Genomic DNA, 27,087 nt, shown 5'->3' on the forward strand with positions numbered 1-27,087 from the left:
TGATCTCGCATACAGATAGCAGACGTTAAAATGATCGGCAATTTTCCAACATTAAAAAGCTGCAGTTACTGTACTGTACTTTCTCTTTCACTTGATGGTAAATGTCTTTTTTCAAAGACATCTATCGAAGACAGAATGAATGCTTGCATGAGTCATGTGATGTCTTGCAAGCTCACTTAAACTATACTGGAGAAAAACACAAAGAGTCAGCTATTGCTCTGCCAATCACCATGGCTCTCCTCATGGCTCCCCCACAGAGTCATCATCTTATTCAAGCGTTTGATGCAGTTTCATTTACCCCCCAGCCATCTTTCATGTTCATTCCTTCATCTCAAAGCCTCTTTCCTCTGCTTCCCTCTCTGGCCTCCAAAGGAACTTGTGGCTCAGCACAGCCGGTAAGAGAAGACCAAGCCAGAGAGCATTCATCATGCATTCAATCCTATCTAGTCCTTCCCTCTGTCCTTCCCTTCCTCCCTCCTGTTCTGTCCCATCCCTCGTACACGCTAGTTCTCTCCCTCCTCCCTTTTTGCTGCACCTCCCCACACCCTGAGATGGAGAGCACTCACACAGGCTCACTGCAGCCAAACTATGCAAGATGGGATGCAGCAGAAAGGGCTCAGAGAGACGGGACTCTCTTTCCTCACAAAAAAATTAACAGCAGGATTGCGAATCTGGATTTTCAGTGCACAGGTTGGCAAATTCAGCCTCATCGATCTTCTGAGTTTGTCCAAGCTGTTACAAGAACTCATGTCCTTCTCAAAGGCTTTTGTTGACTACTGATATGGATCCGGGTTGAAACTGGTTGAAACTGTGGGAGGAATTTGGATACGGTTTTTAGCATCAGAATGTGGAGCGTCTGATTTTCGGGACATATCGCATGGTAGCAGGACCACATGGATACGTTTGGGTTTTCCAAGATGCAAAGTTCCTCTGGGTAAGTGTGTCTTTGGTTTTGCAGCCGTCATTTATCACATGCAGGTAGTTGTTTAAAAGCTCATCACACCTCCAAGGAACAGCCCCATAATTGTTCCAATGTTGAGAGAAAATTGACCAAGGCACTGATGGTAATGCTGTGTCAAGCCAGAACAAATACAATTCTACTGTTGAATAACTATCACCGTCTTGGGCTCCAAGACACTTTTATACACTTTTACTTTATACGATAGCATTTTTTTATGCGTGTTGTGCACTTAGACACATGGGGCCTTAAGCAATATTTCTAATAAACTAATTTGCTCTTAAAGCAATTCACAGACTCATTAATGTTGTGTATGTTTTATGATTTTAAGTGTGACATGGTTGAGCAATCCATCCATCCATCCATTTTCTGAGCCGCTTTTCCTCACTAGGGTCGCGGGTGTGCTGGAGCCTATCCCAGCTGTCATCGGGCAGGAGGCGGGGTACACCCAGGGTTTGCCTCACAGTTCTGAGGACCGGGGTTCAATCCCCGGCCCCGCCTGTGTGGAGTTTGCATGTTCTCCCCCGTGCCTGTGTGGGTTTTCTCCGGGCACTCCGGTTTCCTCCCACATCCCAAAAACATGCATGGTAGGTTAATTGACAACTCTAAATTGCCCGTAGGTGTGAATGTGAGTGCGAATGGTTGTTTGTTTGTATGTGCCCTGCGATTGGCTGTCAACCAGTTCAGGGTGTACCCCGCCTCCTGCCCAATGATAGCTGGGATAGGCTCCAGCACGCCCGCGACCCTAGTGAGGAGAAGCGGCTCAGAAAATGGATGGATGTATTGTATTGTAATGTATTGTTTTATTATTATTTTGATTTTTTTTTTTTACCAACACAGTACATTATTTATGTGAATGTTTCTTAAAAATAGTCCAAGTGTGATTGATCTTCAAGTTGTTAACCTGTGTCAGGAATTTAATTTCCTCATTGATTTCAAGCATGTAATAGCTGATCCTCATTAGCAAAGGTGAGCAATATGTATGTATATGTATATACATATATGTACTGATTGACGAAGGGGCTCAGTCAATGTTTTCAATCACACACACAGAGAAAAAAACAACTGTAGGAGCCCTGAGAAAGTCTGAGGGATAATAGTAAAACCACTAAATACTGTTTTTGATAAGTCGACGCACACCTTGGACTGATCAGCAGTCAATCACAAGACTGACACATAAAGACAAACTGAGAGAGAATGCTGGAGTACTTGGATAGAACCCACACAAGCACCGGGAGAACATGGAAACACATCCCAGAATGACCCATGGCCACGGTGATTCATCCCTCTTGTGATGTGAGCTAACAGCCAACAGCCCTTTCACTGTCAAAAGCCAACCGCTTCCTGAAATGTGACAAAATCGAAGGCCCATTCAGAGACTCAGCCGAGCAATAATGAGAGATTCGGGCAAACAATCCCATCTCGTTGTGGTTTTATCCTGTTTATCACAGTTTAGGCACAGTTCACATTAATTTATATGATAATTGCATGTCCTCACATTAGTGATGCTGCTCATTGCAAAGTCCTGCATAGTTGTATCAGCACATTTTATGTGCTTGGCTTCCAATTTCCAAGAGTTGCATATTTCATCGTTGTGCTATAATGCTTGTCATAAAAACTCTGAAACATCTGGCTCAATTATTCAAATAACAGCATACAGATACCAGAGAAGTGGTATTGTTGGCAGTTGCTTGGTTTCCAGATGGCTATTATGTTTTTTTTTTGTGTGCCTTGTTTTGCATACCTCACACAGGGCAAATGATCCCTCTAAACTTTAATGAGTAGTTGCAGCTTCTTTTATGCTTGTCGCATATCATTCAAGCGATAGCCAAGGAAGCGAGCAGGACCGATGTGTGGTCCTCCTCTCTTACTTTGTCATTGCCTCCGGATCCATTGTCAACTCTTGAACCCGCTCACAGAAAGCCAAAAGGCCACATTGGTGTTTGCAGTGGAAGAAGTTCGACTGTAGTGTGTTGGCATTTTGCTGCAGAATCAGCCCAGCAGGGCTTGTTTGTGCACTGAATAACAGATTAAGGTAACGTGTGCCAGATTTCCCTCTGCTCTATGCCATTGCATGCTGCTATCTCTGAGGGTAAAGTTCCATTGTACTCAGAACCATCTGACCAAATAATATTTAGAGTAATTACTAGTATGGAGTAAGTCAGAAGCATTTTGGCTTTAAGTGTGAAGATACTTTTTGCACAATTGGTTGAACCCAATGTATGTAGTTTATCTTTAATATCCTAGGATTATATGGGCTGTGCCCAACAACAAACAATCAAAACATTAGTTCTCCTTCACAACCTCAAAGTAAAGACAAAACGTCAAATGTTGAAGTCATGTAAATAGTTGGGAAGATGAAACATACCAAGCATTAGATAAACTTCCTAAATCGCTATTTTTTTGGATTCCAGTTTGGAGAAGGTCAGCTAGCATTATATAAAATCGGTGTAGACATGGTGGAAAGCAAATACTGTCCATGGATATCGAATTGCCATAAATTCATATCGTTTTTTCCTCACATAGCCACAACTATGTATGCGCAGTGTGTCACTCAATATTTCTATCTACAATTTGTAACCCTTCAAGAAGCACAGTGGTCTTGATTTGAAATGGGATAATCCTCCAAAGGGATTTGATTTGCAATAATTGCAAGAGGGCTGCATGGTTGTTTCATTTTGAATATGAAATATCACAATTTCTCGCTTTGTATGCATCCTCCGGTTTGATCATCTTTTTTTTGTTTTTTTTTTGATTCAGTTATTAAACCTAAACACATTTTTAGGTGCATGTTTTTCTGAACCTTTTTCATTATTATTTCTAAAGCTCTTTTATTTAAAAAAATGTTTTAATTGTTTTCACTGGTCCTTAATTGTCACTACTGCCCATGTTCTGTTATGTATGTCCATAAATCCAATCATGTCACACACCAGACATTACTGGAGAGGTGTACTTTGTGCTTTTTCTTGCCTTTGACAAGAAAATAAATTTGATCTTTTATCCAAATTGTTCTATACATTTGTAAAGATATGAACCTACTACTATGGTTTTATATACAATGATGTCATCTCCTAAACAACTCTTTGATTCCCGAATGACATTCCTTCCTGCAAATCAGAAAATATGCCAGTTGACTGGAGATTGGGAAAAGATTTTCTGGTTAATATGTGTCACCTTTAGAGGCATAGACAATTTAATACATAGCCCTTTGCTTTAGTTTGTTATTCACATGAACAATATTTTCCCTCATGCTTATGAGGGAAAATAGAGGCCAACCAGTAATTACTCCTCGCAGCTTCTACTTGTTCAGTGAAAAATTCAATTGTATTTTTTTTTTTTTGTATTTTTAAGTCACTGAATCAATGTTCTTGAAATGCATAAAAAATTCAGACAGCTTTGGCCAACATGAAGAGATGAATTCATGCAAGAGTACGGTTAAAACCACTTAAATAAGAGCATACTCCATAATTGATTACTTTAGCTTGGTTTTACTAGACACAGTAAAGTTGGATGGAATGCAAGAATGGGAGAAAATATGCATCTTTTATAAAGTCTCCTACACTTGAAATTGCGGCTAATTGATCAAACATAGTCTTGCCAGTCATCATTAATTCATCAATGAGTCAGTGTTATTTTAGTCACTGAATTAATTCTGCGCTAACTCTAAGTCTGTTTTTATGGTGAGGGTTTTATTACCAAACAATCAAATTTCCTCATTTCCAAAATGTCATCACACCTTGATACGGGAACATATGAAAGCAGAATTCAAACAGAAGTGGAGATAGTGGCTTTTTGCTAAAGACTGCAGAGGGCGAACAGCAAAATTCAGTTTCATTGTGTTTGGTTTGGTAATATGTAGCTGACTCGAAAACAAAATACGGTATATACTCTCTCTCTCCTCTCTGTCGAGCTACCCTAACCCACATCATGAACTCATTTTTCCCAAAGTTATTTCTTTCATCATCTAAAGATAATGGAGAGACAGAACACTAAGTCAAATGTCATTTGCTGATATTCAGCAGGCATACCGCAAGGCTTGTTGACCAGTTAGTTCTGCTCCAAATACCACCATAGCATACTGAAGTGTAGTAGGCATGCACCCATAAACCTGTATTAAGTATGCACAGATTATGCATATGCAAGCATTTGGTTGAACGATTAACAATAACGCGTAAAGAAAATGAGCAGCGCTATATTTTTTCGTGTGTTTGTTCGACCACATTGTGGTGAGCACCAGTATGTGAAATTAACAGTGGACACTGAAACTATGCAAATACCAATGAATGGCCTTTAAACCTGCAGTATGTAACTATTTTCTCTTTGTTAACAAAAAGTCCTTTTCACCCAAGTCACTACTAGAGGAGATGACACAATGCTGATTAAGCCTATCAGCCCATCTAACATTTTCCTGCATTATTCAGTATTTGAATTTTTATATTTAGTGAGGTGGCACGGTGACCGACTGGTTAGCGCGTCAGCCTCACAGTTTTGAGGACCCGGGTTCAATCCCCGGCCCCGCCTGTGTGGAGTTTGCATGTTCTCCCCGTGCCTGCGTGGGTTTTCTCCGGGCACTCCGTTTTCCTCCCGCATCCCAAAAACATGCATGAATTGGAGACTCTAAATTGCCCGTAGGTGTGAATGTGAGTGCGAGTGGTTGTTTGTTTATATGTGCCCTGCGATTGGCTGGCAACCAGTTCAGGGTGTACCCCGCCTCCTGCCCGATGACAGCTAGGATAGGCCACCAGCACGCCCGCGACCCTAGTGAGGAGAAGCGGCTCAGAAAATGGATGGATGGATGGATATTTAGTGAATGCATTTCCCGCACTGGCCCCCTTGGTGGCGCACAGAAATAATGCATTTTACCTAGAAATAAGCAAAGTGTTGCCCCTTGTCTTTTGTAAAAAGCTCACTAAATACATTATTTTTTGTTCCTGTAGCAGAAAATAATCATACAATAATGACTCTAGAATTGAAAACAACAATAAGAATAATTGCCGTGAACAAACAAAACCTCTTTCCAAGGACGCCCTAGCTGCCCAACAAGGTGCCTGACGTAAAATAATATATATATATGTATAATAACAATGCATGCACAAAACATAGCAATAATAGTGAATTTACAACAATTGCCTCTTCTAAATAATCAGTCTCCCACTCCCACTGACTGTCCTTCAAAACATGATACAAATATTGTAGAATGTTGTAGAATCATCACAGACAACGGGACCCCACGTAGAGTTCTGAGGACCCAGGTTTAAATCTGGCCTCCCTTGTGTGGCGTTTGCATGTTCTTCCCGTGCCTGCGTGGGTTTTCGCCAGGTACTCCGGTTTCCTCGCACATCCCAAAAACATGCATTGTAGGTTAATTAAAGACTCTAAATTGCCCATAGGTGTGAATGTGAGTGTGAATGGTTGTTTGTCTATATGTGCTCAGTGACTGGGTGGCGACCAGTTCAGGGTGTACCCCACCTCTCGCCTGAAGTCAGCTGAGCCAGCACACCCGCAAGAAAATGGATGGATTCTACTATGCAAGAATCAAACTCAAACAAAAGTCAAACATGTCTTACTGTTAATATCCTAGTTGGTTTATTCCCCTTATTCAGGGTTTGCATACAATAATTCACCTTTGCCTCACTTGCAGAGTCATTCATTTCATAAAGTTTCTTTTAATTAATTTAATCCGATTGTGCAGGTTAATATTATTGTGTGTGGTGTGTGAATCAAATTCAACCCCACACCAGAACAGCCTTATCAACCTTTTTTGTTTTGGTTTTGTTTTAATCTCCCAACAACGCTGTTGTCGGGTAAAGTGGTTGCATGAGTTTTACTTTAATACAAATAACCTTTAGTGCAAATTTGCGCACTCCGTGAGCCACAGATTTGCTGTCATGTTTTGAGCGGCTGGGTGCAGACCCACTTGTCTTTCTTGAACCGTTCCAATTGACCAACTGGTCGATGCCTGAGTGCCATGACGTCCCAGGAGTGCAGGCAGTCAACTGGCAATTAACTGGTGGGGAAACTAGCTGCAGACATGTGGTACAAAATCCAAAAGAAAATGGCGGGGAAAGGCAAAAACTGTAAAGTGAATAAACACAGCCATCCATCCGTTTTCTATACTGCTTGTGTTAAACAGGCATATTACGGCACCGGAGCCTATCTCAGTTGTGAGCAAAGAACAGACACCCTGGACTGGTCGCCGGTTAACCGCAGGGCACACAGAGACATACAACCATTCATATTCACATTCACCCAGTCACTCACTATGCTGCCTATCAGGAAGTCAGCAAGGGGATCATTAAACGATTGTTTAGCTATGACACAGCGATCCTTTTTTTTTAAAAAACAAATATTATCCCTCATCCGTCCAAATGCCTGGTGTGGTTTATTTTCCTCAACGAGGTAGCACGCCTGCCTCACAGTTCTGAGGTTCTGGGTTCAAATCTCTCTGTTTTCTGTGTGGAATTTGCATGTTCTCCCATCTTCTGCTTGCATTGGTTTTCTCTGGTTTCTCTGGGTTCCTCCCACATCCTAAAACCCGCATGTTAGGTTAATTGAATTTGAAATCGTCCAAAAGTAGCAATGTGAGTGCGAATGTTTGTTTGTCTATATGGTATATATATTTTCATAAAATTTGATCAATAACGGTAAAGACTGAATTTTCTTTTGAAAATCTATTAATTTTACTGATATGAATATTTGAATTATTGGCAGTTTTTATCATTCAAAAGGTCAAAAAAATATATAAGTAATATTTTTCAAACTTTTAATGCCAAACTGTTTTTACCGTTAGGTGTCCAAAACATGTTTACTGAAGATGCTAATTAAATTTTTGGATATACTGTATAGGATTTTTCTCTTATTGCTGAATATGCCTTTTCCATGAAAACTAACACAAATGCATCTTAGTGTCTTCCTAGTGTGTGTTCCTTTTTTTTTTTTTGGGTTATTTTACAAAGGGTCCCTCTTAATAATAATCATAATAATAATAACAACAACAATAATAATAATAATAATGATAATAATGGTAATAATAATAATAATAATAATAATAATAATAATCATCATAATGCATACCTCTTATATAGCGCTTTTCAAGGGACTCAAGGGACGTCAATGCCACTGGAGAGAGCCTCATTATGTTTTTGCAATACACCAGGGGGCTCTGTGAGCTGAAGTGCCAGGATGAGGCAGCCATTTTGCATTCACGCAATAGCAGACAGCAAAATAAATGGTGTTATTTCTGAGATATTAATGAATATGTATGATTTTTTTTGAAAGCGTTGGAACAATTGCATGTCTTTATCCTTATTACAATTACATAAAGATTGTAATGCGTTGAATGAGTAGTTAGGATAATTTATGCACTTCTAGTGCAGAGTTTGAAGGGCAACACAATCTTTATGAAGCTGTTTATGTATTTACCCTGATGTCGTTACTGTTATGCAAGAAATTGAATGAGGACAAACACTCTGGAGAATACGTGTCAAACTGGTGGCCCGGGGGCCAGATCTGGCCCACCACATCATTTTATGTGGCCCGCGAAAGCAAATCAAAATTGCTCACGGTGTTCTGGTGTAATACCATTGAGATATTTGCAAGCATTTTTCTGTTACCAATCCCACTTTGAAAAGAAATGTAATAGTCGAAAAACATGTTTTTATAGGCTTCTGATTTCAAAACTGGTTATTCATCAATTTGTTGTGTGTACTGAATGTAATCACAGTATATGAGGTAATCTTTCATTTAAATGGGTTCACAGTCGTAGCGGCCCTCCGACGGAAGTCATAACGACGATGTGGCCCGCGACAAAAATGAGTTTGACACCCCTGCTCTAGAGAATAGATGGATAGCAAACTACTGAGGAGCTGGGCAATGCTGCGTTAAGCTTTCTATCCATATAATTAAGCAGAACCTCCCATTGGATTGTGAGGGCTTTGGTTCATGTTGCCCTTTTATCACTCATGCTGATCCTGTCAATTCAAGTCATTATAAAAGACCAATATGCAGCATAGTTTCAAATCAATCCGAAATTAATTATCCAAAGGTTGCCCGCTTACCATCCCACTACCTTTCCCAACGCCTCACCTTTTTTTTGGTTGATTTTAAATGCCAATCGGAGAGTAGAGATGCAGGCCTGGGATACTATATTGTCAGTTGCATTATATAACAGGGACACAGCGACCTTATGTTTAATCAGGCCAGCCTGAAGATTGATGCGGCTGACGCTGAACTTATTGACACAACCGTGACCTGTCTAATTTTTGGCTGTGTGTCAGACACGGCGTGCGTTATGTTTCCCTGCATTGACTGGGAAAAGCAGCGGGCGAGCATGGTCCTGGTCCGTGGTCCTGAACGGATGCCTCAGTGCAGCATTTCGTTTGCCTAACATAATGTCTGTGTTAGGAAGAGCTTTTTATCATTAGCTTTTAATTGATGATTACATCGTCATTACAAGTGATTGGGTGGGTTTACGTAGTATTTGCAAAAGTAATGGAACACTTGGCCTGAATATATTTGACAGCGGTTTACTCAGAGACCTAGTCCCACCTCTGACTAATTAATGAAGTTATTATTGAGGATCTTCAGTGGATACAAAAGATGTACATTTCATGTGTAGTCCGTCAAGAGTTGATTTAAGACTTGATAGCACAATGCAGCCATAAAATAGCAGAACACTCCCTCAGGTGATAGACTGTAAATAGCAGATGAAATACTAGTTTGCTATTTCTAGACGCTTGCATGGGATATGTAATACTTTATAGAGCCTCAATAAAAGTAATATTTAACAGTAAGAATTCATATGCAAATGTGGTTATGGTAAGGATGAAGTTCAAGATTTGTCTTTGTCATAAAACTGCCCAACATTCATCCTCATTTTTGGCTGAAAAAAATATTTTTATTACTGCATGTGGTGTGTTTCCAAAGCCTCCTGCAAATTGAGTTGAGAAACATGTGAACATCTTCTCTTAGTCCGTGCTTGTTACTCAAATCTTTCTGTCCCGCAAGATGCTTACCGAGCACGAATGAATGCAGCTAACAAGAAAGTTGGTCCATCTGTGTGAGTGCATGTAAGCTAAGTACAAACAGGAATATCCTCACATGCTTTTGTGTGTTTAATCCCCTAAAAGCCAAAACATCTTGTTGGCAGGTAGCAAAGCTATATAAAGCGGGAGCACTCAAATGGAACTTTTAACAACGTCCTCCAATGTTTCATTCATGAAGACATGATGGAGGTGTAGAAGAACAAGATGGGATTGTGAAGGGCTAACAAAAGGAAAGCGTGTAAGAGAACAAAAGAATACATTTCATAGTGCAAAGTTAGTTTGACAGGCAGTTGATACAGTTAGGTGAAAAAGTATTTGAACAGCTAAATGATAGTTTTTCTCTTATTCTATCACTTTGTCCAAATACAGTGGATGTTTTTTTTTGATAGAAAAAATGTGACAAAGGTAAATCATTTCAAAAGTTGTTCCAACATTTAGAATTAGAATTGATGTGACATGTAACCTGTACAAAATTGAATTTGTAAAAATCTTTTCAAGATCGAGAAGTAAAAATGAACAACTGGAATAATGTTGTTGCACAAGTGTGCACACCGTCATATAAATTGGGATGTGTCACATTCAAATTCAAATTAAATGGGAGTCAGCACACAATTGCCTCCATTTAAAGTGTCTCTGAATAACAAAAAATAAAGTTCAGATGTTCAAGGAGGCTTTTCCTTAATTTGTTTTTGTTTTGTAGCAGAAGCTTGACAGTTTTTGTGCTTCTGCTGACTGCAAATCTGAACTGTTCATAATCCCCCCCAGATGCCAAAAACAGCCCCAAGGCATGATGCTGCCAACACCATGGTTCACTGTTAGGAATGGTGTTCTTTTGGTGACGGGCAGTATTGTGGTTGCGCCAAACATACATTTTGGAATTATGTTCAACCTTCGTTTCATCAGACCATAACCAAATCTCCCAAAGACGTGGGAAAATGTGTGTACCACTCCAACTGGAGCAGTATTGGCATCCATTTGGAGATGTTGTAGGCAGATAGTCACACAGAGTCGACTTGATTGAACAGGCCAAACTCTACTTGTATTTTGTTTCTTATGGCAACAGGCATGACTGCTTCCTCTAATCAATGGCTACTCTGCTTTAAGTGGCAACGTGACAAGGTTAGGTTAGATAACCTTATTGGTACCCGAGGGTAGATTTGGTTGCAGCGAGATGGCTGCTCACACATAATTTAAACCATTAATAAAATAAAAAGATCGTGACATAACAATGACTACAATGCTTAAGACATAAAAAAAAATGGATAAAACCAAAACTCTAAATCACAAGAGCAGAAAATGCGATACAGAATAAAAGCTATCAGAGGAAATACAAAGACTTGGTCAGAATAAATAAAATAAATACATCGATTCAGAAGGCAGTAAAATCACAAGTTAAAAGTTCAGTCCAAACCACGGTACAACAGTGTCCTAATTACTGCGCACTGTTTAATGTTTTAATGGCCGAGGGTAAAAATCTGCCTCTGTTTTGTATCTTTGCCATCTTTTGGTTTTACAAACCGACATTTTCTACCTACGGCCTGAGGGAAGAAGCTGAAATTCTCCATTTAGTGAGTGTGAGCCATCATCAAGACACCAGGCTGTAAGATAAAACAGATTCAATGAAACAGCGGTAGAACATGTTCAGCAGTTTGCAGTCAATGTGAAAGGAGGACAGTTTCCTCAGACAATGAAAATGCTGGTTCCCCTTCTTATACAATATACAGCTTCACAATTCGCCTCATAGTTTAGCCTATTGTTAAAAATGGTCTTAAGGTATTTATGATTTTCCACACACTCCACTGTCTGACCTTTTAAGATGGTGAGTAGCTGAGCCCTGAAGTCAATAGGCATGTTTTTTTGTTTTGCAACCTTCATCTGTTTAAAAAAAACAAAAAAAAAAGGACCTCTCACACCAGTCAACAAAGTCCTGGACAATGAACCCATGGCCTGTTTCGTTTCCTGGTAGCAGACTAACTATGTCAGAATCATCTGCATATTTAAGAATAAAACTGTGGAAAGTGGCCGCTATCATTTTGGAATTTTCTAAAAAAAAAAAAAAAACAATTATAATAACAATGGAATGAGCACTTTCCAAACGCCTCTAAAATCTTCCATAAGAAATAAATTCCCGAAAACAAATCGATTGCTGAAGTACATGACCTATTCTGCTACCCACACTACTCTTCTCACCAATAATGTTTTATTTGAGCTACTTACAATCAGTCCAGTTTTTAGGGCAAGTGACTCCGTTTGAAATGTCACGATCATTTTGATGCGTCGACTTATCGGAATTTCATCCCGTACACGCGATTGGCGGATATTTTTAACTGAAAGTTTGTCAGCCAATCGAGGAAGGGGTTCATCGAGTAGCAGATGAAATGAGAGGGTGAAGGAAATATGTTGAGAAATAATTTAGTTTAACAGTTTTACTCGAATTTGAAGGCATTTTTTGACCGGATTTTCTGTAGGCGATATTACACTAAAACATTACCAAAAAAGCATTTTTTTTTCTGTCACAAAAAAAATTATATCTTGCCAGAACGCATCATCCGATTTTCAAACTTTTTGCTGCATTGTACTCAGGTTGAAGTGGCTGTTCCAGCCAGACTTAGCATTTAGACAGCCTGTCATTTTTGGCAAATCTTGCCACATTGCTTCTTTAAGGCCTTGAGGTATTCTATATTGTATATAGAGCCAGATTCAACTATGCATTTAATCTCTATATATAAATTTGTGTCACAGGAATTCTAGTTATTTATTTGGAGTACTTTTATGTGACAGACTTCAAATTTCTGTTGGACAAAAAAGCCTTCAAATAGCCCTGTGCGCATTACATCTCATGACAAAGTTTTTTTTTTTAATGGGTTACTAATACTTTTGTTCTACAATTCTGCCTCGCAACAAGAAAACAAGCAAGTGTGTGACATAACAAGGAAAAAGTTCTGTCAGGCTGTGTCGCTTCAAGTTCTATATTTATGAAAAAGAGACATGCAAACACCAAAGGCATGAAATTTCATTTTTCACTATTACAAACTTCAAAGGCTAATTCCAAATGCATCCTCCAGGAAAATATTAAGTACAATATTTTTCTGTTTTTATTGGCCATTTCTTAATTTGAAGTTAGTTCATTCCGTGTTGTGACATAATCCCTAACATCGCTCTGTCGCTTAATACATTTAACATTAACATCCGTAAACTAATTAGATAATTGTAGACACATTTCTTAATAGCGGATCAACTCTTGTCGTCGATGTTACGTGTGCTTCGCAGTTCCGTTGGGACCACAACCAGGGCCGTGACCTGCAGCACCTCAACGTGGAAATACAAAAGACCAGTGCAACAAATATGACACGGGCTGATTTGATGAGCAAAAATGTTGCTTAAAAGTAAGAGTGACAATAGAGGATGTCCGCTCCAGAGGTAGGTAGAGTAGCCAAATATTTTACTCAAGTAAGAGTACCGTTACTTGAAAATAATGTAACTCAAGTAAAAAGGAGTCCTCAAAAAAATGACTTGAGTAACAGTAAAAAGTACACAGTGAAATAATTACTCAAGTACTGAGTAAATAGTGAGTAACTTCAGATTTTTTTTAACCACAGCATGAACATCAATAAACGTGTGTGTGTGTGTGTGTGTGTGTGTGTGTGCGTGCGTGTGTGTGTGTGTGTGCAGTCAAAGCTACAACAACACATGCAATTTACTGCACTGTGTTTTGTAAAGTTATAAGTGAGGCGAAATATCCACGTTTGGGCAGACAGTGTCAGACAAATACTACAAAACATGAAAGCTGTTGTTTTGGCTCGTCTAAATGTAAACAAGAGGAGCGCGCCGTTCTCTTCATGGTAACGACCACCTTCCCAAAATGGTGGCCACTTAGGCACGACGATCAGCTGGGCTGGCTTATCTCGTGTTAATACCCATGCCTGGGAAGCCCAATGGAAGACATTGTGTGAGGTCATGTGACTTTCTTGTGTCATTTGATTGGTGAACTAGACTTAAACGTAACTAGCGCTTAAATTGGATTGGCGCAAACAGCGCCCGATCTGGAAGTCGAAGTCGTAGTCTCGTGCACGAAATAGTTGATAAATAAGCAATAATAAATAGCAGACAGCAAAAAAAATAAAAGGTAACAGGACTGTGCCGAGATTTTAACCCTCCAGTCATAGTTGAAATACCATCAAATATACAGAAAAATAAATGAGCCTTCCCATAGCCTGCAGAGGATCTGAATGATGCAACTTCCTGAGGATCATATGACTTGTGGAATATTCAAAAATTTTCAGAGGGATAAGACAGGGTAACAAGACAAAAAAAAAAAAAATCCGGTACATGACTAAAGTGTAACTGTAGGCTAAATTCTTCTTTTTTCAATTTTTTAAAGAAACTTCATAGTTGGGAGAAGGAGTAACGCAAATATGTAAAGAATATAACATTTCGAAGGTATTTCAGTTATATACATATCCTAAAATTAGATCTTATTTTAATTAATATAACATTTCGAAAGGATTGAAGTTATATACATATCATAAAATTAGACGTCCAATTTTGTATATATACAGTGGGTACGGAAAGTATTTAGAACCCCTTAAAATTTTCACTCTTTGTTACATTACAGCCATTTGCTAAAATCATTTAAGTTAATTTTTTTCCTCATTAATGTACACACAGCACCCCATATTGACATAAAAAACTGAATTGTTGACATTTTTGCAGATTTATTAAAAAAGAAAAACTGAAATATCACACAGCCATAAGTATTCAGACCCTTTCCTCAGTATTTAGTAGAAGCACCCTTTTGAGCTAATACAGCCGTGAGTCTTTTTTGGGAATGATGAAGTTTTCCACACCTGGGTTTGGGGATCCTCTGCCATTCCTCCTTGCAGATCCTCTCCAGTTCTGTCTGAGCGCTCTGGAGAAGGTTTTCGTCCAGGATATCCCTGTACTTGGCCACATTCATCTTTCCTTCGATTCCAACCAGTCTCTCTATCCAGCTGAAAAACACACCCACAGCATGATGCTGCCATCAGAATCCGAATCAGAATCGTCTTTATTTGCCAAGTATGTCCAAAAAACACACAAGGAATTTAACTCTGGTAGTTGGAGCCGCTCTAGTACGACAACAAACAGTCAATTGACCGAGAACACTTTTGAGACATAAAGACATTGACAAAAACAGTCACTGAGCAAAAAAGGGTTGCTGGTTATCTGGTAATGCTGGTACAATTATTTTTTTTGGACAATTATGCAAAAAGATGCAGAGTCCTCTTGCACTTTTGAATGACTAATATAGCAATAGTCTGGTGCAATGACCGTTGTGCAAAGGGCGCCGAGACTTCAAGGAATGTATGCAGTTTAAAGAGACTAGTAGTGCGATAGCGGCATGGTGGACGACTGGTTAGAGCGTCTGCCTCACAGTTCTGAGGTCCGGGGTTCAACCCCCGGCCCCGCCTGTGTGGAGTTTGCATGTTCTCTCCGTGCCTGCGTGGGTTTTCTCCGGGCACTCCGGTTTTCCTCCCACATCCCAAAAACATGCTTGGTAGGTTAATTGACAATTGACATGTGAGTTTGTTTATATGTGCCCTGCGATTGGCTGGCAACCAGTTCAGGGTGTACCCCGCCTCCTGCCCGATGATAGCTGGGATAGGCTACAGCACGCCCGCGACCCTAGTGAGGAGAAGCGGCTCAGAAAATGGATGGATGGATGGATGGATAGTAGTACGATAATCTGGGACAATGTTGATTGTGCAAATGTTGCAGATACCCCTCAGTCAGTGTGCAAGTGGTGCAGATGCTCCTCTGGCATGAGTGGCCAGTATTAGTCAACAACAGATATGCGAATAGTGCAGCGTGGCGAGACTACTACAGTGAGTGCACGAGTAATATATACAAACTCCAACGTTGCAGTTGGAGTTTGTCCTTTTTTGTAGCTCCACAAAACCAGACTGTGATGGAAGAATACAGGACTAATTCGATGACCGCTGTGTAGAACTGCCTCAGCAGCTCCCCTGGCAGGGCGTGCTTTCTCAGAAGCCGCAGGAAGTACATCTTCTGCTGGGCCTTTTTGAGGACGGAGTTGATGTTGATCGCCCACTTCAGGTCCTGAGAGACTGTAATTCCCAGGAACTTGAAGGTCTCGACAGTTGACAGGCAGCTGGACAGCGTGAGGGGCAGCTGTGGCGAAGGATGCCTCCTGAAGTCCACGATCATCTCTACAGTCTTGAGCGTGTTCAGCTCCAGTTTGTGTCGGCCGCACCACAGCTTCAGCCGCTCCACTTCCTGTCGATATGCAGACTCGTCACTGTCTTTGATGAGGCCGATGACAGTGGAGTCATCTGCAAACTTCAGGAGTTTGACAGCCGGGTGCGTTGAGGTGCTGTCGTTCATGTAGAGAGAGAGAGGAGCAGCGGAGAGAGGACGTAACCTTGGGGTGCCCCAGTGCTGATGCTGCGTGTGGATGAGGTGGTCTCCCCCAACTTCACCTGCTGTGTCCTGCCCATCAGAGAGCTGTAAATCCACTGCAGATGGCAGGAGGAGTTCAGGGATGATGGTGTTGAACGCTGAGCTGAAGTCCACGAACTGTCGAGGTCCACGAACAGGATCCTTGCGTAGGTCCCTCCACTGTCGAGGTGTTCTAGGATGAAGTCCAGTCCCATGTTGACTGCATCATCCGCAGACCTGTTCACTTGGTAGGCAAACTGCCGGGGGTCCAGCAGGGGACCTGTGACGCTCTTGAGGTGGTCCAGCACGAGACGTTCAAAGGACTTCATGACCACAAATGTCAAGGCGACAGGCCTGTCGTCCTTTAGACCCGAGATTGTAGGTTTCTTGGGGACTGGAATGATGGTGGAGCGTTTGAAACAGGATGGTACTTCGCACAGTTCCGGAGATCTATTGAAGATCTGTGTGAAGACTGGAACAACCTGGTCAGCGCAGACTTTGAGGCAGGATGAGGACACATGGTCTGGGCCCGCCGCTATGATAATCTTTTGTTGTTTGAAGATGCATCTCACATCCATGCTTCACTATTGGGACTGTATTGCACAGGTGATGAGCAGTGCCTAGTTTTCTCCACATCTACCGCTTAGAATTAAGGCCAAAATGTTCTATCTTGGTCTCATCAGATCAGAAAATCTTATTTCTCACCATCTTGGAGTCCTTAAGGTGTTTTTTTTTTAGCAAACTCCATCCGGGGTTTCATGTGTTTTGCACTGAGGAGAGGCTTCCGTCAGGCCACTCTGCCATAAAGCCCCAACTGGTGGAGGGCTGCAGTGATGGTTGACTTTCTAAAACTTTCTCCCATCTCCCAACTGCATCTCTGGAGCTCAGCCACAGTGATCTTTGGGTTCTTCTTGACCTCTTTACCCTTTGTAACCTTGGTGAGATCTGTGCCTTGCCACAATTCTGTCTCTGAGCTCATCAGGCAGTTCCTTTGCCCTCATGATTCTCATTTGCTCTGACATGCACTGTGAGCTGTAAGGTCTTTTATAGACAGGTGTGTGGCTTTCCTAATCAAGTCCAATCAGTATAATAAAACACAACTGGACTCCAATGAAGGTGTAGAACCATTTTAAGGATGATCAGAAGAAATGGACAGCACCCTAGTTAAATATATGAGTGTCACAGCAAAGGGTCTGAATACTTATGGCTGTGGGATATTTCAGTTTTTCTTCTTTAATAAATCTGCAAACATTTCAACAATTAATTTTTTTTCTGTCAATATGGGGTGCTGTGTGTACATTAATGAGGAAAAATGAACTTAAATTGGCAAATGGCTGCAATATAACAAAGAGTGAAACATTTAAGGGGGTCTGAATACTTTCCGTACCCACACTGTGTGTCTGTGTGTGTGTGTGTGTGTGTATATACATATATATATATATATATATATATATATATATAATGTATAGATAGATAGATAGATAGATAGATAGATAGATAGATAGATAGATAGATAGATAGATAGATAGATAGATAGATAGATAGATAGATGGATGGATGGATACATAGATAGATAGATAGATAGATAGATAGATAGATAGATAGATAGATAGATAGATAGATAGATAGATAGATAGATAGATAGATAGATAGATAGATAGATAGATAGATAATGTTCAAATTGATAAACTTTATTGTTTTTAGCAAATAATCATTAACTTGGAATTTTAGGGCTGCAACACGTTCCAAAAAAGCTGGGACAGGGTCATGTTTACCACTGTGGTCCATCACCTTTTCTTTTAACAACATTCAATAAATGTTTGGGAACTGAGGACACTAATTGTTGAAGCTTTGTAGGTGGAAATCTTTCCCATTCTTGCTTGATGTACAGCTTCAGCTGTTCAACCGTCTGGGGTCTCCGTTTTCGTATTTTACGCTTCATAATGCGCCACACATTTTCAGGAGGGAGACAGGTCTGGACTGCAGACAGGCCAGTCTAGTACCCGCACTCTTCTTACGATGAAGCCACCCTGTTGTAACACGTGCAGAATGTGGTTTGGCACTGTCTTGCAAGCAGGGGCGTCCATGAAAAAGATGTTGCTTAGATTGCAGCATTAGTTTCTCCAAAACCTGTATGTACCTTTCAGCATTAATGGTGCCTTCAGAGATGTGTAAGTTACCCATGCCAGTGGCACTAACACAGCCCTATACCGTCACAGATGCTGGCTTTTGAACTTTGTGTCCATAACAGTCCGGATGGTTCTTTTCCTCTTATGTGAACTTGTCGGACAAAAGAACACTTTTCCACTTTGCATCAGTCCATCTTAGATGAGCCCACAAAGAGATGAACCTCGCCCGATCTCTGCTTGTGAATGACAATGAATGTCAATTCAGGGAATTCCTTTTATACCCAGTCATGGCACCCACCTGTTCCCAAATAGCCTGTTCACCTGTGGGATGTTCCAAACAGGTGTTTGATGACCATCCCTCAACTTTCTCAGTTTTTTTTGCCACCTGTCCCAGCTTTTTTGGAACGTGTTGCAGCGATAAAATTCTAAGTGAATGATTATTTGCTAAAAACAATAAAGTTGAACAGTTTGAACATTAAATATATTGTCTTTGTAGTGTATTCAGTTAAACACAGGTTGAACATGATATGCAAATCATTGTATTCTGTTTTTATTTATGTTTAACACAACGTCCCAACTTCATTGGAATTGGGGTTGTAGATGAAGTCTAATTTTAGGAAGTGGGGATAGGCAACAGATATTTTTCCAGTGATCTAGTTATTGTAAATGAATCTTTAAAATTTTATTTATTACATATGCATTAAGATGAAGGTGAAGGACACTTTGTTTAAATCGACAATTAATCTAATCAAACATTTATTCATTTATTTCCTAGGGACGTAATTTTTGATTGATTGATATGGTGGAATAGCGAGTATATACAGTATACACGAGACTAAATTGTCCGTCTGTCTGAATGTGAGTGTGAATGGTTGTTTGTCTATATGTCCCCTGCGATTGGCTGAGGACTAGTTCAGAGTGTACCTAGACTCTCACCCCAAAATCAGTTGGGATAGGGTCCAGCACACCTGTCACCCTAGGGACAGCACTGGGTGCTGTTTTCAGTCATCAGCTTGAAAGTTTCAGAATTCCTTTGCGTCTTCCACTTTTTCTATTCTTCTGTGACCCTTTTTATCATTTATTTTAAAAGTTGTATTGAGTGCTTCTGCTTTCTAATTTAAATCTGTGTATCACTCAGTAAAATATATCCATCTTTTATGATAGGGATAATGTGTCTCATTTAGCTCATTCTTGAAGTCATTCATTGCATATATGATAGAATAATTATCGAACAGTAACAGTAATGGAAGTTTGATTTTGGGGATTCTTCTCAAGTATTTGCTTTGGAAATTAGACTACCTGTTGTTGAATTTCTTTGTTAGTGCTCCTTGTTTCAGAACCATATGATGGTGCTGATTTTAATTGTGCCACTCATGGCTTTTGATTTCCAAATGTTTCCCAACTGAACTCTATTTCTGACAGAGAACTACTGTAATTTCCCATCTATAATGCGCAAAGTTGACCTCAAAAATCTGGAAAACCCTTCAACCTTTGTACAATGCGTTCTTACAATGCATGATTTTGCTTCTACCCATATGATCAAAACATGAAGTCCATCCATCCATCCATCCCCGCCTCCTGCCCGATGATAGCTGGGATAGGCTCCAGCACGCCCGCGACCCTACTGAGGAGAAGCGGCTCAGAAAATGGATGGATGGATTCTGAAGTTGAGCACTTTATTTGAACATGTACTTTTTTTATTTACTTGCTCTTATTTTGAAATTTACACCCCTACTTGTATTTAGTAAATGAGAAAACACACAGTTGTGCTCATATGTTTGATTACCCAGGCAAAATTTGTAAGATGTGTATGATCTTTTTAAGAAAACATGTAGGACCATGCGAAACACATTTAATTTTATTTTAATGGGATTCAAATTAAACTGTTAAGCATTTCAGAAAAGCATTATCATTAAACAAAACATAACCATAAAGAAATTAATGATGATTGTTATTCAGTCATATTAAAACAATTATTTAAAATATTTCACAAATTCTGCTTGGGTATGTAAACTTATGAGCACAATTGTACATATATGCAGTCATATGTACCCCTGTCATATTGCAATGAAAGTGTAGGCTACAACTTTTTCATAACCTCTAGGTGGCATACTAGAACGAAAGTGTACAACTTTTTCATAACCTCAAGGGGGCGGTGGCATAGAGGAATGAAAGTGTACAGCTTTTTCATAAGCCCTAAATGGCGGCATACATTTATAAATGTGAAAGTCTTTTTCATTTTCTCCTATACCTATGTATAATGCACACTATTGACTTTTGGCAATTTGGGGGAAAGAAATGTGCATTATACACGAGAAATTGCAATATATTAAACAATCATGTTCAGGGAAACTTTAAGAGACTGTATCTTCCTCCAGATCTGCTGTGAGGTTCTCAGAGTTGCTGTTACAGTCCCATCCACAACGTATTCTCAAAATCCTAGTACTCTACATATACACTCATGCACAGCTGCACATGTGCACACGTAAATACATATACACACAGACTCTCATTTTCCCTCTGTCTCATACTGACACCCGCACACACATACACACACGCTTGGATTTGTTTTGCCTTTGATGAAAGGGGGATTATGGGATAAAGGAGGCGAGGCCATGGTAGTTTGGTTCAGTTTGGAGCACAGCTGCTCACAGCTGCACAATGACAGACAGATGAATGTCGATCACCGCTCGGACCCCTGCACCCGATAACACAGTAGCCTCCATTTGTTCTGAGCGCACAACTCTAGCGGTTTAAAAAAGTGGCAGCGGATCTGATGTCTTTTGGATGACGGAAACCGTTGATGCAAAGTCAATACAGTTGTTGCAACTTAAGAATGAATGGCTTTCAGCCTCTTTTAGTTATTTACGGAGATGACTGACATGAGAGAATTTTGCTACACTTTCAGCCTCTGGACAATTGTATTTTTAACCCCTTATGGACAGTCATATGACGAAATGATGCATCCATCATAGACGACACAATGTGGGACTTAGTCGCCTGGATTCATTTGGCGAACAGAATAGTTACGTGTGTTCACAGCAGCATCAGCTTGCTCTAGCTAATTTGAAGTCATGCTAGTACTGTACGTGGCTGTTACGAGTAATTGTACTTCTCTTGCTTAGTTTACCCAGCATCATTGGTACTGAGATCATTCTGTAGAAACCTTTCCAGAGCTCCCTTTCCCCGTTCTCATAAAATCCTAAATGTCATTTTAGGTTATATTGTGCTCCCGCTGTTTATCTGAGATTTTCCAGGGAAAACTTTGGCATTAAATAAGGACATGCTTATTACCTAGATTATCAAGACAGTTCTTCATTTTAATAGCAAATTCTGTGATGTGTTTAAAATGTTCATGAGCTCTCAAACTTTGCATTGCAGTCACAAAAACAAGACATCTGGCTGGCCACCCCCAGGCTCCTGGGGGGCACTGCAGGGCCCGCCATACAGCTGGGACAGCATGAACTGCAACAGGGAGGGCCAGAACTGCCTAACCAAGTATGTAGACACACATAAAGACAATCAGGCTGTTTTTGTCCCGATTCTGCCCTTTCTCAACCAAGCATGTCAAACGCCAGACAATCTTATGTCTTATAAGATTTTCCTATCAGATTGTCCCTAGGTCTGAGGTGTGTTAAGAGTGGATTTGTCCTGATTTTGGGGTCCAAAACAAGTCGGGGCAGGAAATCTTTAACAATAAACGCGTTCAATATTTACAAACAAAACTCTTCTTGTGTGTGGGGAACGCCGACATCTCCTGAAAATTGTGACGTGAAACAGAATATAGCCAATCAAAAAAGCGTCCAAGACTGACAAACTCAGAAATGACTGTAAATGAAGAAGGAAAAAAAAAATGCGTCTTACCCAATGTCGTTTTATGTACAGTAGAAGATGGGTAGAAGTATTCACCACCTCCATTCCTTTTGGGTTCACTCTGCACAGATCAGTGCATACCCGGAAGTGTCTGCCCATCTGTGTTTTTTTTTAGATCACGCGAGATTTCGAGATTGGTCGTGGAGCAGAATCTTTAGTTGTGTGGTGTTATGTGTTGAGATTATGAAAATATCATTATGCCTGATTTTTTTATCTTTATGCGTGAGGTCTTTCGCAGATTTAAAAAAAACATTTTTTAAGATCTGAAAAATCTTTGTGTGTACCAGGCCTGAGCTATTTTCCTCATCTCCAAATCAAGTGGGTCGGTAATTTTTGTGCTATTTCAACAGCCACCTTTGGATTCAGGCGAAAATTTGTGCAAAAATGAGCAAAGATACCAGCTGTCACTGCCCATTTTTGCAGGCAAAACTAGTTGGCTTTCTTAAACTTGTATTTGCATCACTGATGGCCAGAAATATCCTGAAATTTGAATACTCTGTTACTATCAAAACTGTGGCATATCTGAGCTGGAAAAGCATTGGGTAATCATTTGGCACCGACTGACAAACATCCATTCACACTCACATTCAACACCTATGAACAATTTAGTCTTCCATGAAGCAAACTCCACACAGGTGGGCCTCAGCCACGATTCGAACTCAGAACTTCTCAACTTGGGCAGACCTGCTAACAACTATTCCAAACTTGGAGTATGAATCTCTGCTTTGCCTTTCTTCTGTGGGGTTTTCATGTTCTCCCCGTGCTTCTCCCACATTAAAAAAAATATGCTTCTTTGGTCAACTGAAGGCTCTAATGGTCCATAGGTGTGAATGTGACTAACCTGCCCTGCAATTGGCTGGCGACCAGTCCAGGGTGTATCCTGCCTCTTGCCTAAACTCAACTGGCTCGAGGCTCCAGCTCTACACTGATTTTTCATTTATTTTTATATTTTTATTTAACCTTTTTTTGTTGTTGTTTACCTGGTAGATCAATTGAGAACCAGTTCTCATTCACAGTGACGACCTGGCTAAGAGACGCATAAGCAATCAATACAAAACAACCAATCCAACATGTCATACAGAAAAAAACAGAAATGCATGAACACAATACACAATATACACAGCGATACATGTTAATAAGTGGCTAAAAGCAAGTACAGTGTTCTTGAACAACTTTTTGTAAGTTATTATAAGCAGAAAGAGTGATGAATGAACTGAGCTTTAAGTTCTGCTGCAGATGATTCCAGTAATTCAAAAGAAGTAGCCAAAGGAAGTTTGAGATTTTTGGATTGTGAGCCTGATAAAGTCCCTGGAGCGTATACTGCGGGTATTGTGATAGATATTTAACAATGACTGTCAACAAGAGAGAGTTTTCCAAATAGAGTTTTGAAAATGAACAGAAACCAGTAATTTTGTCTGCGAGAGTGCAGTGAGGGACAATTTACCAAGGAGTACAGCTGGCAGTGGTGAGTCTCAGTCACAAAACGTATGGTAGTATGGTACACAACATCTAGTTTGTGAAGGAGGCATTTGGGGCTGATCTGTTGATTATGTCACCCTAATCAAAGATTTAGATAACTTACATTTTGACCAAAAGTTGTTTTGTAGAATGTGTCTAAGAGGATTTGTTACAATAAAGAAAACCAACTTGGGATTTTACCTTTGTGAGCAAGATCTGTGTGTTTCGAATGAAAGTGTGCTGTCAAGCCAGATACCCAAATATTTGTAACAGGTGGAAAATCTACCTGAGGGCTATCCAAAGAAAACATTTGGAAGGGACATTGAGGCTGAGGAAGGTTTTAGTTAAAAAACAGAAATTTAGTTTGATGTGTGTTTAAAAGCAGGTGGAGACCAGCAAAAACAGGCTGGACACTGCTGAAGCTAGCCTGCAATGAGGACAATGCAGTAGTCAGAGAGGAGCTGGATGTATAGATAATTGTAGAAGCTGCACAAACTAATTATGTGCAGCCTGTGCAATATTATTGACATAAAAATTGTCCAGTGTTGGACCTAATATGGATCCCTGAGGAACACCTTTCTGCAAAGGAAGGGGATCTGAGAGAAGACTCAACTGTCACTGACTACAAGTGACCAAAGCAATAACTTTCAGTCTTATGTCTAATGAGGCCAAGTGGTTTAAAAAAAAATATGCATGTATGTATGGATGATAAATTTTTAATCAAATATTAATTTAATGACCAATGACGCAGTTTTGGCGGCACGGTGGGCGACTGGTTAGAACGTCAGCCTCACAGTTCTGAGGACCCGGGTTCAATCGCCGGCCCCGACTGTGTGGAGTTTGCATGTTCTCCCCGTGCCTGTGTGTGAGCAGTGCCTGGTTTTCTGCACACATGCCACTTAGAATCAAGGCCAACAGTTTCTATCTTTGTCTCATCAGACCAGAGAATCTTATTTCTCACCATCTTGGAGTGCTTCAGGTGTTTTTTCGCAAGCTCCATGCAGGCTTTCATGTGTCTTGCACTGAGGAGAGGCTTCCGTCGGGCCACTCTACCATAAAGCCCGGACTGGTGGAGGGCTGCAGTGATGCTTGACTTTCTAGAACTTTCTCCCATCTCCTGACTGCATTTCTGGAGCTCAGCCACAGTGATCTTTGGGTTCTTTTTTGCCTCTCTCACCAAGGCTCTTCTTCCCCAATTGCTCAGTTTGGCCGGACGGCCAGCTCTAGGAAGGTTTCTGATCGTCCCAAACGTCTTCCATTTCAGGATTATGGAGACTACTGTGCTCTTAGGAACCTTAAGTGCAGCAGAGTTTTTTTTGTAACCTTAGCCAGATCTGTGCCTTTCCACAAATCTGTCTCTGAGCTATTTAGGCAGTTCCTATGACCTCATGATTTTCATTTGCGCTGACATGCACTGTGAGCTTTAAGGTCTTATATAGGCAGGGGTGTGGCTTTCTTAATCAAGTCCAATCAGTATACTAATCAAACACAGCTGGACTCCAATGAGGGTGTAGATCAGAAGAAATGGACAGCGCTGTGTGATATTTCAGTTTTTCTTTTTTAATAAATCAGCAAAAATGTCAACAATTAACTTTTTTCTGTCAATATGGGGTGCTGAGTGTACATTAATGAGAAAAAAATGAACTTAAATGATTTTAACAAATGGCTGCGACATAACAAAGACTGAAAAATGTAAGGAGTCTGAAAACCTTCCTTACCCACTGTACCGTTGCGCTCCCACATAACAACAACAACAGCTATACCACATCTAAATTATGTTCAATTACTAATTTAAAATGCTGAAAAATCGCTAATTAGGGTGTCATCACTAAAACGGTAAACATGGCGGTGGCTGCAAGACATCATTGTTACTCGCTCAAGCCAAGCAATCATATACCATTGCACTCTCTCACATGAACACAACAGCTATACCACCCCAAATATTATGCTCAATCGCTAATTTAACATGCTGCAAAATCACTAGTTTACTACGCGTCATTGATTAAAATGGTATAATATGGCACTATGACCATCCATGTATAAAAGCAGTGCACATCAAAGTCCGCCTGTGTCACACAAAGCTACCATGCACCCTACAGAAACGGCTGTGTCACATCATCCATCTGAACACTTTTCAAACATCTTAGAGGCATTTGTGATGCAATCAATACAAAATTGAGCTGACAAAACCTGTTTATATGGCTGTCTGCTTTCCTCATCGAGGCATTTCAAAGTTTTTTTTTTTTTTTTTTAAACAAGCCATCACTATTTTCACTCATTATTGTTACCCCCCCCCCCCTTAAAAAAAAAAATCCAGACTTTCAAAATAGACAATAATTACACCGCAGTACACATCGTAGTTCAATGAAGAAATGTCCACGCTTTTTGCACTTGACGTGTCACGCCGTGACAGACTGATGGTCAAAATGTGGGTGAGACAAAATCTGGCTGAAAATCAAATATTTCATCAGAAAACAAGCCTAAAATAACTACTGAGTCCATTTCGGGGGAAATTATTTCTGCATACATCATTTTTAAGTGCAGAAGAATTGAATGAGTGCCAGAGAGTCCCTTTAATTCACTTTGCTTTCCCTCAAATAACCTGGCTATGGAAGACTGTAGCATGTAAATAAATGTCATTAACTATTCGACCTTTGGAATTCAGCCTTCCCTTGACCGTGCGACTTGCTCTGCCCTCTGGTTGGATTAAACCCTCTCCGACCCTGATGAGAATGGGAAGATCACAGATTGGAACATGCTTCATTACAGGCAGATTTAGTTTACGATTTTACCATTGTATGTACAATACAGATACATGTGATAATGAAATAAGAGTGGTGGGGGTGGTGAGGAAGAAAAAAAAAAGTGAAAAAAAGAATACGTGGCGACTGATGCAGATCAAAGTTGCCACTTCTCGTTGAACTGTGTTCACTGAAACACTGATGTGTCCATCACCATTTTTATTGCTGTTTCCCCTTTCTGATATCTTCCCAGCCAAGTGTGCCAGAGCAGCTCCCTGGAAGAGGTACATCTGGATGGACTCCCACCTGTGCCCCGCTTGGTGGAGATGAGGCGTGACCCAGTCCTGGGTTTTGGGTTTGTGGCAGGCAGTGAGAAGCCAGTGGTGGTCCGCTCGGTCACGCCAGGTTTGTCGGAGCGATCCCCACTACATTCTACACGAACTGAT

The 27,087-nt window shown here is 40.4% G+C and overlaps 1 protein-coding gene across 9 annotated transcripts in view; it reads left to right on the forward strand.

Annotated features, from left to right (window-relative positions):
* Positions 1 to 27,087, forward strand: part of LOC133410330 (FERM and PDZ domain-containing protein 4-like) — a 99,705-nt gene that overhangs the window by 44,494 nt on the left and 28,124 nt on the right. For 5 of the 9 annotated variants that reach the window (XM_061691377.1, XM_061691386.1, XM_061691358.1 and 2 more), the window contains exons 2-3: positions 21,951 to 22,067; positions 26,895 to 27,046. In XM_061691377.1, the coding sequence (XP_061547361.1) occupies positions 21,951 to 22,067; positions 26,895 to 27,046 (269 nt within the window). Of the gene's footprint in view, positions 1 to 377; positions 935 to 21,950; positions 22,068 to 26,894; positions 27,047 to 27,087 lie in introns of those variants that run through there. The other 4 variants (XM_061691434.1, XM_061691396.1, XM_061691368.1 and 1 more) reach the window with 3 other exon arrangements.

This window comes from Phycodurus eques, chromosome 1, assembly GCF_024500275.1.
Source record: "Phycodurus eques isolate BA_2022a chromosome 1, UOR_Pequ_1.1, whole genome shotgun sequence".
Lineage (NCBI taxonomy): Eukaryota > Metazoa > Chordata > Actinopteri > Syngnathiformes > Syngnathidae > Phycodurus > Phycodurus eques.